Source organism: Poecilia latipinna, unplaced genomic scaffold (assembly GCF_001443285.1).
Source record: "Poecilia latipinna isolate Pla-1442-1.1 unplaced genomic scaffold, P_latipinna-1.0 Scaffold1853, whole genome shotgun sequence".
Taxonomy (NCBI): domain Eukaryota; kingdom Metazoa; phylum Chordata; class Actinopteri; order Cyprinodontiformes; family Poeciliidae; genus Poecilia; species Poecilia latipinna.
The window spans coordinates 40,518-55,732 of NW_015114469.1; the positions used below are offsets into that span (position 1 = coordinate 40,518).

Here is a 15,215-nt window from a genome sequence, read left to right on the forward strand (position 1 = left end):
AAAAATGCTGGTATTTATAAAAACATAAAAAATATGTTTTTATAAATACCAACATTTATTCTTCTTCAACATAAAAAGCATCACTGGGTATTTATTGTTTTCATGCAGTTTCAGAAGAGTTCAAATAGAAAGGGAGGTATTGATGTGAAAAATGTCATTTTTAAAGCATCGTTGGGTTTTTAAACTTTATTTTCAGGTTCTGAGTTTAATGAAAACCCGTCCAGACCCGTTCTGATAAATACTGTTGGGACTAGAAGGACAGTGGTTCTGCACTGTGAGCGTTGTTAGTAATTACAGCCCTTTGCCAGTTTAATTGCGGAGCTCTAATCTAAATAGGCTTACAGAGCAACGGTCTAATTTAGCAGTTTTATAATTACTACTGAACTGCATGTGTATCACTTCAGCCCCACTTAATTACCAACAATTTGCCTCTGGAAAATCTATTGTTGAGTTGCAGTAAAGCAGGAGGGAATTAGAACAATAGACTTTGTTTTTCCATTCATTGCTGCTGCAGCGTTGAACCGAACATCAGCAGAGACGTTTCAGACACTCCTACTACCAACACCCAGAGGAAGACGGGCAAAAACCTCCAAACGAATTCAACCTGAAATATTATTAAAATTCAGCATTTAATAAAAGTTCATTTAATCTGTGTGGTGATATAACTGCTGTTAGCATCAGTTAGTCTCCCCCCATCAGGACCGCTCCTGTCCAGATGATCCAGTTCGTTTCCTCTCCATCTCCTCTGGTTTTCATCATTATTTAGGTCTGAGAACTGAGACACGGCAGACGGTTGATTTGGTGTCTGATGAAGCTTTTCTGTGTTGATTTGGTCAAATGTTCTGGATCATTAACCTGCTGAAAGACTCACTGATGAACCATGTTTGGTTTGTTATTTAGAGTCTGGTTATGTCTTAGTTAGTTTATGTACATATTTGATCCGAAAATGGAGAAAATCCACAACAAATCCAAACTTATTTTAACATTTATTGCTTCATTCTGCCTTAAAAAAAATTCAGAATTGAGGACAGATGAAAAAATGGAGAAATTATTTATCCTGTTCTGTTTTCACCATTATTTGTTTGTCCTGAAACTTAATAGAGCCACTATAAATAATTTTCGGTTAACTCCAAACTTTTAAAATGTTAGAAAGATGACAGAGGAATAATTTAGCACAAAAATGTTACTAATGAGCTGATTTGCAATTAAATAATCTGGTAAAACACCCGGAGTTCAAATTTTATACTTCAAACTGAATTTGTTCTTCACATTAATAAAAAAAGTCTAATTGAAGTACAGAAGATGAGCCAATCAGGTTTAAGTTCATTAAAACCAGCCTGCTTGTGGAAACAGAATGAGTTGGACTCCATCTGATGAGTTTCAGCTGAAATATTGAGCCTCTTCATTTTTCTGCTGATGGAAAAAATATTCAAATCGTCGGCGCAGCCTGCATGCTGTCGCTGATTAATGTGTTTGAGCAGCGCTGATGTTTCTGGGTAAAATAATTTCTCCAAAATAAACAGTTTCCTCCTGAAGTCAGGTCTTCGGACCTGGTGATTCATCGGCCTGTCGGAGGAAATGTCCTCCTGCTCGGTCCTGCTTCACTCCAGCGCTGTGACTGGAGCGTTTCTGTGTGTCTGCATTATCCCGGCCTGTTGGCAGCAGCAGCCGCTGTAGCGCTGACTAATGCAGAAACAGACTGCAGGCTAAGCTTCTTTTTCCTGAAACGTCTTAAAACCTGAAGGCTGCGCTCTGTTCCCTCCAATATTTATGTCGCTGCTGCAGAAATGTTTCAGTGGCTCTGATGTGAAGCTAATTATGAAGCTAACATTTCATTTGATGATTTAATGCTCACATGTGGCACGCTCTGTTTGTTCTGGTGCTAATGGCTCCTTTAGACAGACCTCATTACGCTGAAGAGCTGAAAGAACCAGAACGAAAGGCAGCAGCAGACCTGATGATAAACAGATCAATCTGTCAACAACAGAAAAAAGTTAAATTACCATCATTAATTGTTTTAGTATGTGATATGAGAGGATGTTGAGTCAAGTTATTGTTCATAAATAAATCTTTCATAATTAGGCTCAAGGATTGCATATTAAGAATCAACATTAAAATGAACCACATCAACTAAAAGCAATAAGAAAAACATCGAGAACTATTTATACTCCACAACAACCAGTAGACCTGAGATCCAAACTGGTTTTTCTTCTGTCCTACTATTACAAACATAAAGGGTGAATTTATTCTGATTTTAAGGTTCAGTAGGATAATGAATGGATGGATGGATGGATGGATGGATGGTCAATTGTTTGTTCAGCTCTTGAAAAACAACTTCCTGGAGGTGTGGACTCAGTTAAAGATTTAAATTTTCCCAGTTGCTAATGTTTTCCATAAGACATAAGTAATGCGCCAAAGGAAGCTACGGTATGACGCTAACTGGAAACTGCATGCAGTGTGAGGTATTACAGCCTCAACATCTTTGTCAACAATAAAATGTCTTAAACATTCACAACTCACTGATGATTCATTGATTGGCTCAGTTGAAATTCATCCTGAGAAATTGAGCTTAATAGGAGAAAAGCCAGACGGAGCAGTGAGGGTAGATGAGAATCCAATGATCAGGCTACTTTTACTTCATCAGTGATGTAAAACTGAGTAAGTGAAAGTTTTAAAATGGTCCAAAAGACCAATCAGTTATGTTGTCTGTGGCAGAAACTGATTTAGTTTGATCTCTTCTGTACAGAACTAAAAACTCTCCTGGATGGAAGGGAACTAATAATCAGAGGAATCAAGAATCAAACTTGTTGAACCTGAAGCAGATGTCAAATCACAGTAGGGCAGCAGGGCAGTCAAAAATAACTTATCATTTTATTAATATTATATTTCAAGTGTTGTGCTTTTATGCTCTGCAGATTTAAAACATTTTGATCACCTGGATCGACTCCAAGTTTCCTTAATGTCTCCACCAGAATCCTGGAGCATCAGAGGATGCTCCAGGAGCATCCTCTGATGCTCCTGGAGCTTCAGAGGATGAAATGCAACAGTAAAGAGCAGAGAAGTGTCTGTTTTAATGATCTATACCACTATTATGATTTATGATAATAACATCACAATTCTGTCATTTTCTTAAATCTGGAAATCTGAGTATTCGTCACCTAATACGTATTTAATGATTAAACACACAAAACAAACAATGAGTAGCAAACAAAGATAATTACTCATCATTAAGACGTCATCTGGAAAGCAGGACAGATTTAAAGTTCTTTCACTTCCAGACAAACCCTCCCTGTCATCCTGCTGTTTCCTCCTGATCCTGGACCATCTGCAGATTATTTCACATGGAGCCGATCAGACGGTGTGGATTTACAGCCGTCCAGCAGCAGGAGGTCAGATGGAGCCGATCTGATCCCACACAGCGGCACGAGTCGACCAGGAGGCGCAGGACGGATGTGTGGACGGAGGTCTTCCCCTCCTGAGGAGTTTCTGATGGAGGAGGGGCTCCGGTGGCCCTCCATTAATTAACACCAACTAATATGAAGGAAAGCTGTCCCACAGAGACCCCCACCACCCCGCTGCCTTTGTTAGAGGCCTGGCGGTGTGTGTGTGCAGGGGGAGGACCAGGAGGAGGATGAGGGGGAGGCCATCTGCCGCTGAGCCTGCTGGGTCAGGAGGCTTTTGTTGTGAAGGAGTGATGAGGCTGATAGATGGTGGTTGTCACCTACCGCTGGTTTAATCAACTGAAAGTGTCCCAGCGTGTGACATGTTTGATTCTCCCACTGCAACACACACACACACACACACACACACACACCTCCCACAGAGGCAAATAACGATTCTCCATATTTACTGAATAATTTAAAGTTTGGATGAATAGATTACAGCAGAAATGTAAAATCGATGAATGAGAAATGAGCAGAAGGATAAAGTTCTGGGTTTCATATTTGGGTTATTTATAGATTTCCTAAAAAGAGTGGCAGCCTTTCATCTCCCGCTGTCACCCCGACCCGAATTCAATCAGGAAAAAAGAGAATGCTGCGCACTGCGCATGCGCGTTAACTAATTAAAGCTGCTGCGTCAAGCTGCATTGGAGGCGGAAATCAATAAAACTGGCTTTCATAATAAAACCATTTTAATATGTATCTTTTAAAAAGCATGAAGGCACAAGTCAAGCTCTCGATGACTTGTCACCTCCAAGTCTTTCAGCTTGAAAGGAGCAGAACCAGAACATGATCTGTAAGTTTTAGATAAAAACAATTGTAGAGGTAATTAAAAAAACAATCTATTTAGGTCATGAGTTTCTTTTTGTTATAGTATGGGAATGTTTTACTTTGAAATTAATTATTTATTAAACTCAATTAAAAATAAAGGCCCAGATTGTTGGCCTTTGGCAATTTGTTTAAATAACTTTGTGACAATCTTTGTGACAGTATTTATTCTCTTAATAAAAATTTAATTGACTTGTTAACCATAAATTTGGCAATATTCTTGTTTCTTCACATTTCTAAAATCAACTTGATTGTATCAAATTGTATCTAGATGATATTTTTCTTAAATAAACAGCCTTATGTCTTGTTTAAATATTAAACAAGATATTAGATATTTAGTTTCTTAGCTCCCACATGTCACACGTCGCCACCTGTCACAGCAGTTAACTAATCAGCGATCACAATTTTCCCTGAGGTACATGACCCTTATCTGGAGGAACTGAACCTTCGTCATCATTTTCGGGGTAAATAATAGGAAGTAATGGTCCAATGTGTCAGTGGGGAAGATGTTATCCTGACTGATATGCCAGAGCATTTAGAGACCGGAATACAATTTGTTACATTTCCAAAAGCCAAGTGGAATAGTGCAAGAAAAGCATCAACGGCAACTTCCACATGTTCATCTGCTCAAAGGTGGCTGGTAGTAAACATCCTGTTTTTGTCATAAAACTTATTGGTAAGACAAGGTAGGTGCTTTATTTTATATGTAAATTCCAATGGTAGCATTGAAAACGCAGTAACTGCGGTATTTATATTTAAGCACCTTTTCATGCTAATGTTTGTTTTTAAGCATTTTCCTGAAGGCAGATTTTTATTAGCCGGTATTATTTAAGTGGTTACTGACCTGTTTTGTATGTGAACAATGCTTCAGACACAGATTTCAGACTCACATCCAGAGAGACTGGGCCCCTCATTGTTCCTCTGGCTGAGAAAAACTTTGGCTTAATGCTGATTTCTCCTTGTTTCCCCTGATGTAGGAATGTTTTAGCCGTCTTTGACTCGGTGTTGGGCTATAAGGCAAAAATGACTTAAAAAATGTATTGGGTTCTATTACCTCTGTCATTATAATACTTATTATATTGATTAGACTAAATGTTAAACATTATATTAATATAATAAAAATAAATATCAACATACTGAATATTACAAAAGACTTAATTTGTAGTAGAAATAATGTAATCATAAAATAAATACTGTAAAATTAGTAATCAATAAATAACACTAATGTTATAGATTTAAAATAAAGAAATATTTCAGCTTCAGACAGCTTTTACACATTTATTTAATCTCCGTTAAAAAAGCAGAGGAGCTGGTCGAGGCGTTTTATTTTGAAAGGATTCCCGGAAGTGTGTGTAATTAGTGAGTTGGAGCAGTTGGAGGCAGCTGGACCGGCGGCAGCAGTAGGTGCTGTCCCATCATCAGTTCACACCCAACGGGGCCGCAGCGCACCGCTCCTCCGGCCGAACACCATGACACCCGGATCCAGGACCGCAGCCTGAGCCGCACCGAGGACCGAACCCCGAGGACCGCGGGCACACGCACACAGCCGCGCGTACACGCACGCAGGAAGGCACGCACGCTCACGCGCGGGACAGCGACGCCGAAGATCGCAGCGACCCACCGGCAGATTGACGGAGGGAGCCGCGGAGCTGCGCTGCGGAGACGCGTCCCGCCACAGAACCCGGTCCGCGCGAGTCATTTCACGCCCACGCAGATTTTAAAACATGTCATCTTCGGGGAAGGACGCCAACAGCGGGCATTACGCCAACTATGTGGGACCGTACCGGCTGGAGAAGACGCTGGGAAAAGGACAGACAGGTTAGTGAAAACCGCACCTGCTCCGCACACATCACGCGTCCTGCTAAGTGGCCCCAGTTTGGTGCTGCGTGTCCTGAATGTGCTGATGGATGCGGGAGATGCCTCCTAAATGCGGATGCAGACTGCAGAGAGAGGAGCTGCTCTGCTCATGATGCTGCTGCTGCTGATGGTGATGGTGATGATGGTGCGCCTTTAATCCTTGTTGTCAGGCAGACAGCGGGGTGATAATGGGCCCTTGTGAGGTTTGCGTGTCTTTTAGTTTCACCCATCTGTCACTGGGGCCTCTGCAGAAGAGGCAGAGCAGTGATGCTGCAGCTCAGGGTGATGCTGCAGCTTTGGCTCCAATGCAGCACACTTCAGCTCTGTGCCTGCACTGGAACAGCAAGTTATCTTCAGATTCTGATCCAGGCCCGCTCTGTTCAGGGACCAGTCAGAACTCAGAGAGGACTTCCAGGTTTAGGACCGGATCAGACACGGAAATCCTTCCTGAAGAGGCAGAATCTGGATTCTCTGTGTATGTTCCAGCAGAAATGAGCTGAATCAGGTCCTTTTGCCACTGAATGACATCAAACTTAGAGGATGCAGAGAGAAGCTGGAGCTCATTGGTCAGTTTTCAGATTTTTATTCATTTTTACAGCATTTAAAGATTCACAGGAATCTTTGGAGACCTGGTTAGATCAAACCGGAGGATCTTTTAGATTTTCAGTGGTTCAAACAATTCAACATTCTTTTTAATGCTGAATATTGAGAATTAAAACCATTAACTCACTGATATTAGGGAGAATCTGACTCACTGACATAGAAATGTAAATCATATACAGAGGGTCAAAGGTCATACCAGCACAGGTTCATTGATCATTATGTAACCTGATGCCAGAGGAAACCGTGACTTAATAAAGTCAATCACACATTTCTAAAACCATCACTAGATAACCTTTATGTGTTCTTCATACGGTACGTCTGGAAGGCCGAGACAGAGCAAGTGTAAATAAAATAATCATATCTGTGGCAGGAGAGGTCATAATGACGATGTAAATATTGGAAGAAGATGTTCTAAGAAGGGAGCCCTGAGGAACCCCGCGTTGGATCGCTGCTGAGATTTTAAATTGCCAAATGACACAAAGTATTCTGAATCGATATTCTCCCTATCCGATCAACCAATCAGCTTTCTTTAATCAGTGAAACGTTTCGCTTTATGCAGAAGACAACAGAACATTAGTCCAGTCGGCTCTCGCTCTGTTTTCTGTTGTTTTAGAGATTTAATCCTCTGGTGGATGTGAACTAACCATAAAACCACAGCTGGTTCTGAACTCCAGGTTCTAGAAGTCAGATCTTTACATCCTGGATTCTCTCTGGCAGCTCAGACGTTCTGTTACGGCTCGGTTGGCTGAGTCCAGGTTCTGGTTTGGATGCTCCACCATCTGTGATCACACACAGCCAAGAATAATCAGGTCCAGCAGGTAAAAGTGATTCTCAGCTCTCTTCCTCTGCGGGTGAATAATTCATAGCCAGCCAATTAGCTCGTCTGCAGACTCGGAGTTGGAGCTTTGCAGAACGAGTTGCTGCCATATTAATCACATTTTCTCTGTTACTTCTTTGTTCTTCTGCAGAGAAACGGAACAAGTTCATTTATTTTTAAACCTCCTCTGTTTAGACTGACTGAAGTTTCTGATCAGTTCCTCTCAAGCACAGATCAGGTGAAGCTGTTTCTTCATCCTCATGCTGTGTGGAGAGGAAGCAGCGATGCAGAACATCTGAGTTCAGTTCCAGATGTTCCTCACAGCATCCAGACCTGTTCTAGTTCTCCAGAAACTAGAACTACATAAACTACAGAAACAGTCTGTTTCTGTAGTTTGTGGTTATGAGATAAAATAACTGCAGATCATTAAATAATCATTTCTGGATCTGAAACTTCACAAAAGTTAGAAGATGGAACACAAGTGCAAATTTTCCTCTTGTAAGAATATTATTTGTGAATTATTCAGATAATAAAAATCTCTTTGATCTGCACGTCTTCAGATGACTCCACAGGCTGTAGAAGCTCATGCCTCAGCAGAAAGTGACGTCAGCTCAGTGTTGCATCAGCTCCATGTTGGAGGAATAATGAAGAGGAATCAGTTTCTGCAGCTGAAGCTCTGCAGGACTAAATTAATCACAGTTTGTCCTGTTTGAGGCGCAGCACCGCTGCAGACAGCAGCTTCCTGTTCACTCACTTTAATGCTGCAGTTTCTGTCCTCCTGCTGGATGATGGTGTGATTATGGATCTATAGAAGGTGCATTGATGCAGAAATGTGTCCATGCTGCAGACTGAGGGAGGACGGTTAGCTCGCTGATGGTTTTCATGCAAACCCAAAGAATCTGGTGCTGAGCTGTCAGACTGGGAACTCCGGATATCGTCAAACCTCCTACACGAGTTCAGACTGAGCTCTCGCTGCTCTCGCTGCTCTCGCTGCTCTCGCTGCTCTCGCTGCTCTCGCTGCGTCTCGCCGTTCGTGGGAAACACTGGTCGGCTCTGTTAGCTGCTGCTTCATTCGCATGTTTGAGATTCTCTGCATTTTTTGGATATGAAAGGAAAGAAATGTTGCAATTGTTGGGGTCTTGCAAGGCCAGGTTCTTAAAAGATGAAGTGTTTTTTGTTGAAAGTACTTATGAATTATATTTTCATAATAATGAAATACTTTGGGGACTTTTTCTGAAAAACCTTTTGCTTGAATAAAATCTTCTCTGATTATCTGAATCTGTTTGTTGCAGTTTTGCATTATTTTGTTTTATAAAACCACAAACCAGCACTTCTACATGACAAAACACTTAATATTGAGGTTGGATATCTGTTGAGTATAGATATTAGTCCATGCTGTTATAGGATCTGCTGTAAGCTTGATGAGCGGTTCTGGTTCTGAAGGGCCCGGCCCGAGTTCTGCAGGTTTTCAGTGTATCTCTGCTTCATCACAGAAGTTTGCTTTTCTGAATTAAATTTGTTGTTGTTACCCAGTTTTCTCTGAAATGATCTTCCCCAGACGTGTTCTACTTGGAGAGGAAATTAAAGGTTTTAATTCTGAAAACTCACCATAATTAGCTTTGGATGGTGACGTTAGCGTTAGCTTGCTTGGTTATCTCAGACTACATTACATTATCAGATGTATTTTCTCTATTGTTCTACTGTTGATGAATCACAATTTTCTTGTAAATTTCCTGTCCACAATATGGGGATAAAAATACAGCCACGCATTTTCAGCAAGTCTAAATCATTCCTGTGGATGCTAGCATTAGCATACTTGGCTAACTCATGCTTGGTTAAGTTTTATGCTAATTTATTGTCCAATCTCTGCACACTGGTGTTTTACTGTCACACAGTTTATTTTCTTATTCATTACAGAGAGGAGATTTCAGTTGGAGACTTTCATGAGGCCTGAATCACAGTAGTTAGCTGTGAACGCTAATGTTAACCAGCTAATAATATCTTTAGCTTGTAAAACATTAGCAGTAGCACAGTTTGCACATTACAGCACATTTTGTATAACCTCTGTAAACTTGGATAGCAGTTTCTTTGTACGGGTCATGTACGCCGTGCAGGACATAAAATAATACAAATTAGCTTCTCATCAAATCAAAAACACAATAATTAGCTTTGAATGCTAAGATTAGAGTTGACTTGCTTAATTAGCTCATCACACAGTATCTAATGCCTCATTGATTCATTTATCTATATTTAATATAATCATCTTGTCCACTGTGCTGGGGGTATTTTTGCTTTCCAATATGCCTGATTAAATCTCTGGCGGATTGGTTTGTGCTTTATGTTTTTAATGATTCGTTCTTCGTGTTAATATTTTGCCAAAGACGTCCACTGTGTAGTTTGGAGAGTCGGCCATGTTGGAAATGTGAATCTTTTTCCTCTAGAAGAGAAACTGCTTTTCCTCTTCAGTTTTTACTTTTAGCATATTTTCAATTAAAGGCTGAAATGCTTCAGTGAAGAATTCCCAGCTGTAAATTAGCTCAGTTGAATCTAATTTAACCGCCACAGTTTTTAAAAATTCCCACTCTGAGCGTTACTTTTCCGTCTCAGGGCGACGAGCGAGGAACAATGGCTTCATGGTGTTGGTGCTGCGGAGTGTGAGGCTGCGCCGACTCTGAACAATTAGTTTGTGTTCATGTGTGTGATTGTGTCAGTGGAGAGGGGGGTTCTGGTAAGGAAGTCTTTTAAACGGTGCTGTAGCAGGCTTCACGCAGCGCTCGTTCTCTAAATGTTGGCGAACAGTTTGGATGGTTGTCATGGTTTCAGCTCTCCTCCAATGAGAGCCTCCGATCTTCTTTCTGTCTCCACTGTCAGGCTGCCAGTGTTTCCCTCGTTTTGTTGTTTCTCCCTGATCTGCTTTCTGACAGAGTCGCTGTTGACGTTTTTATCCGATTTGTTTTTCTGCTGCAGCCGAACAACATGTGGTCTGCTTCACCCTTCTATGTAAATGTAATCAGCATATAGTGGAGGTTTTTGACACTGGGCCTTATGGGCGGTTGCCCAGGGAGGCATCTCGAAGGGGGCGCACATCCAGGGGGTGGATATAAATTCAAATACATTGGATTTTATTCTGTATTTTAACTGGTTGGAGGAACCATGCATGGAAGAACCGTCACTGTAAGCACCAAGGTGAGGAACAAGTGAACAAGAGTCACTGTTTTCTGTTTTTTCAGTTTTAGCCTGAAGATTTTAACTTTTTGGTCACTAAAGGAGAACAGTCATCTTGTGAATTCCCTGCAGATGCTCAGTTGGTTTTGCAACCAACAGCAATGATTCATCTCTTGAGTTCAGGAGCTTTAAATGAATGACTGAATGATAGATGATGGGTCAGAGTTTGTGAGAAAATACATCTCTAATAATTACTGAAAAGGACAGAAGATCCAAAAGAAACGGGAAGTATTATCAAAAAGAGATAAAGGATCTTAATGTACACAGATATCAAAGATAATGGAGGGAAAAAGTTATTTATAGCTTTAAACTAAACTGTAGCTTTTAGACTTTTCTAAAAGAACCCCATTATTACCGACAGTGAAATCTAGTAGTGGCAGCATCATGCTGGTGGATAAGATTCTGAACAGTTCCCGTCACTTTGACCAAAACCTTCAGGAGTTTGTTAGAAAGTGGAGATGAACGAGTCCAAACACGGATGTCGTCTCCAGAAGAGAAGTTTCCTCTCCATCTGAGATTTGGAGAAGTTTTGGAAAGCTCGGCTTTCCTTTCTCACCTGAAGGTTCTCCTCCAGACGCGGCGGCGGCTGCATGCAGGCGGTTCCTTCGCCTCCCGTCAGTCTGAGGATAACGACGCCGGCGAGACGGCAGCGTTTAGTTTTATTTGTCATAACCTGTCGTCGGCTGTGTGCCCCGGCGTGCGCTCTAATGAAAGTGTCATGTTATTGACGGGACGGTCCTAAACGCTGCGGTCCCTCGGCCCCTGAGCAGAGTGATGATGATGATGATGATGATGCTGAGGAAGGGGCAGCAGATGGCTGCCTGCCTTCAGGTGGCTGAAATACGGCTTCATTATCAGCAGGTTGCAGGTGGAGAGGCTCCCAGCAGGCGCAGCGCCATGCATTCGTGTGTGTGTGTGTGTGTGTGTGTGTGTGTGTTCTTCTGGCTCGTCACCGTGTTTTATTAGACTTGCAGGCTTTGCTTCATTATGCTGCATTAAATGTAAAACGGCTCACATTAAATTTGCGGCGCTTCATTTGCATCCAGACGATAAAAGCTGGAAACACCTGAATGTTTCTGGGTCTGAATCCATCATGAGCCCAAATCAGCTCACAGCCGATGAAACAAACTTCAGGACAGTTTCACTGGATCACAATATTTTATGAGAACAAAGAAAATATTTTTAATATAGAAATGTGAGTGTAATTAAGAATTACTGCGTCAGTGTGGCGTAGCACGGAGGAGCTCAGCCTGCGGTTCTGTTGGGTTCAGGAAGTCCAGTTTGTGTCCTTCTGCTCTTCTTCGTTGGTTCTGCTGCATCTCCAGATTCTTCTAGCTGTGATGTTTGTGGACTCTTCAGAAGATTTCCTGCGGGATCAGTGTCTTCCTGTGATGTTTCTCATATTACAGCTATAAGATCATATCTGAACTAAAATCCTGTTTTCTTTGTCTTTGATGTCTGAGAAACTAAAGTTTTGTTTTCCATCAGCTTTAAGTCAGAATGATCAAAGAAAAGCTTGAAATGAATCACTCTGTGATATCAGTTCACTTTTTGAGTTTCTGTATTTTGGATTATTTTTGCATCATTAACATCAAACCTCTGATCGGATGCAGCGTTTGGTCTGGTTTCACACCTGATGCTGATGATGGATTTTGGGTTCTTGCTGCTCTTCATAAGCTCCTAAATGTTGCAGTTTAATCATTTTAAAATAAAAATCAACCTGGATAAGTTCTAGTTTTATGTGATTCAGACTGAAGGAATTCATCTGTTGTCATTTTAAAAGGTAAAAACAATCATGCATGTTGACTCATTTCAGGTTTTCAAGCTTTTATTGTGAAACTTCAACATTTATTTTGTGGGCCACTGTTGCTATGCAACATGAGGGGCTATAGCTGTCTGGTTGTTTTAAATTAATTCATTTAACAGTTATAACAAATGTTTCTCATCTTACAGTCAGGAAACCTGGTGGACGTCGAGGTCTAAGAAATTATTTCACTTATTTCTGTTTTGTTAGTTTTTCAGCTGATTTAACAGTTAAAAGCTAAATTTAGTCACTGGGTGCAGACTGTGTGAGGTTTGCATGTTGCTGGTTTCATGTCTGCAGATTTTATCTGTGGTATCATAAAAAGTTTGATCTGAATAAGAGATTCATCACCGATATAACTCGTAGAAAACTGACTGAGTTTTTGGATGTAAACTGACTGAGGAGATTAAACTCACACAAAATGACTTTTATGAGGTTTTTAAACCTTCGGTGCAGGACGGGGGACTGAAGCTGAGCAGGTATTTCTAATATTTGATTTATTTTCTGTCTAGAGAGAAAGAAGTGAATGTGTTGGTCTGCAGGTTGGTTTTAAAGCGTGGCTGTAACTGTCTGCTCTGCTCAGGCTCCATGTGTTCAGTTGATGCTCAGAAACATAATGAAGCTTCTGTTGATGTGAAATAAACTGGATACCAGAACATTTATCTCCACTTCCTGTTATATTTCCTGCAGGTTTCTGAGAAGCTTGTTGTCTTTCTGAAAGTTTCCCTCATTTTCTGGCTTCAGTTGTTGTTATCTGTTTAACCACAGAGCTGGTACTGATCCAAACCCGGTCCAGGTCAGAGGCTCACGCAGGTTTATATCTTCATCTCTCTTTGCATTTATCTACATTTTCACTTCCTTGTTTTGGCTGAAGTTTGACTTTTTCTTATGAAATAATGAGTTTAAAAAGTTTTCCTCATGCTGCTGCAGCTGAAAGTCAGTTTGAAATGTCATTTTAAAATTCAGTTTCTTCTTTTCCATCAGAGCCTCACATCAGCATGTTTACATGCAATTACATGAATATGATCCAATTGTGATGCATTTAGTGACAGTCAGAAAATCTGAATTTTCCCTCTGTTAGCTGGGAAAAACCCCTGAACTCAGAGCAGAAGATGTTGTTCTAGTTTTTACATTAAATGCTCCTCTGATGTTTTTTCCTTTTGTTCTCTAGTTGAGTGAATATTTAAAGTCTCTGAGCTTCATGGACTCTATAATCTGTTTCCGCTGTTTGGCTGCAGTGGGACTAAACCCAACAGCCTGAACATCTTATTCATGCAGAACGTGTTTTTATGACACTAACAATATGTCAGCCAGCAGATATGCCTTTATAAACCGTCCTTTGGGGTATTATGATGATATATTTGATATATTCTGCGTTTCTCCCTGTAACCAGCCTCAGTTTTATGAAGCTGTTTGTGGAAGTTTCTTGGTTCTGTGGTTAAAGTATCCGGGCCTGAGCCGTCCTTTTCTGTCCGGGATTTTAGTCCTAGAATAATAAGAGCATGAATATAAACATCTAACTACCTGAAGAATTAACAGTCAATAACTAAATTATTCAAACAGATCAGTAGATTAGTACTTAGGAATTTATCTGGAAATTTTAATTTACGGGAATCTAAGTTCGCTAAACATTTATAAAGTTAGCATAAATGCTAAAGTGCTTAACAAAACCTTAGCTCTGCTATTAGCGCATTAGTGTATTTGGTCTCATCTCTGGTTCTTGGTTTGCAGGACTTTAATTCAGCTTTTTTGTAAAGTGTTAAATAAAACAAAGTTTACACAACTAAAAAGCCCCAAGTGTCTGACCCTGAGGTACACCGATGATGAGACGCTTCATCACCTGGTCATGAACATGTTGTTTTATTATAACTGGTTTTATATTAATCAGGTTTGAACTTCCTGATTTATACAACATGTTTTCTTCAGGTCAGGAAACATGAGATTATTTTAGTTTTCTAACTTATAAATCCATATTGTATGTAATCCAGATGTTTTTGCATCATAACCAACGTTCCCATGTGGCTCTGGTTTCTCTCATCTTCATGTTTTTGGGTACAAAAATAAAAAAATCTGAGTTTTTAATGAGCGCGCCCAAAACTCAGAGGAGGGGAGGAAAGCTGCTGGGGAGGAAAGCCTGTTTCACTCTGCAGGGGGGTAAGAGGGGTAAGAGAGGGGTATTTAAAATGATGTCTGGTGTCAAACAGCCTCATTCTCCTCCTCCTCTGCCTCTCTTTCCTCTCTTTTTTATCCACTTCATCCCTTTGGTTTGTTTCTTTGCCCCCCTCTCCATGCAGAGGGTCTCGGTTACCGTGGTAACCGGCTGGTTGGAGGTATCCTCGCTCTTCATCATCCACCAGTCCCAGAAGGGGGGAGGTGGGTCTTTAGCTCGAGCCATTAAACAACGAGTGAGAAACAAATCCCCCATCGCTGGCGCTCCGTCTCTCTGCTGCCTCTTCCTCACATCACCCCCCCATCATCATCCTCAGAGTCTTCCTCAGTTTTGTCTGAATGCCTGCCTCTTCCACGAATCGCTATGGAGGCGACGCGATTCTCATCTCCTGTTGTCGCTCCGTCCAGCAGGTTATCCACAGCTTCATCCAGTGACCCGACCGCCCTTAACAAGTCCCTGTAAGCCCCCCCC

At 41.1% G+C, this 15,215-nt stretch overlaps 1 protein-coding gene across 2 annotated transcripts in view; it reads left to right on the plus strand.

Moving 5' to 3' along the window:
• The first annotated feature begins 5,621 nt into the window (after positions 1 to 5,621).
• LOC106934749 (serine/threonine-protein kinase BRSK2-like) overlaps positions 5,622 to 15,215 on the plus strand; it is an 84,523-nt gene continuing 74,929 nt past the window's right edge. Inside the window, exons 1-2 of one of the 2 annotated variants that reach the window (XM_015014846.1) lie at positions 5,622 to 6,086; positions 12,724 to 12,747. In XM_015014846.1, coding sequence (XP_014870332.1) covers positions 5,993 to 6,086; positions 12,724 to 12,747 — 118 coding nt within the window. In that variant the 5' untranslated portion in view covers positions 5,622 to 5,992. The remainder of the gene's footprint in view (positions 6,087 to 12,723; positions 12,748 to 15,215) is intronic. The other variant, XM_015014849.1, reaches the window with a different exon arrangement.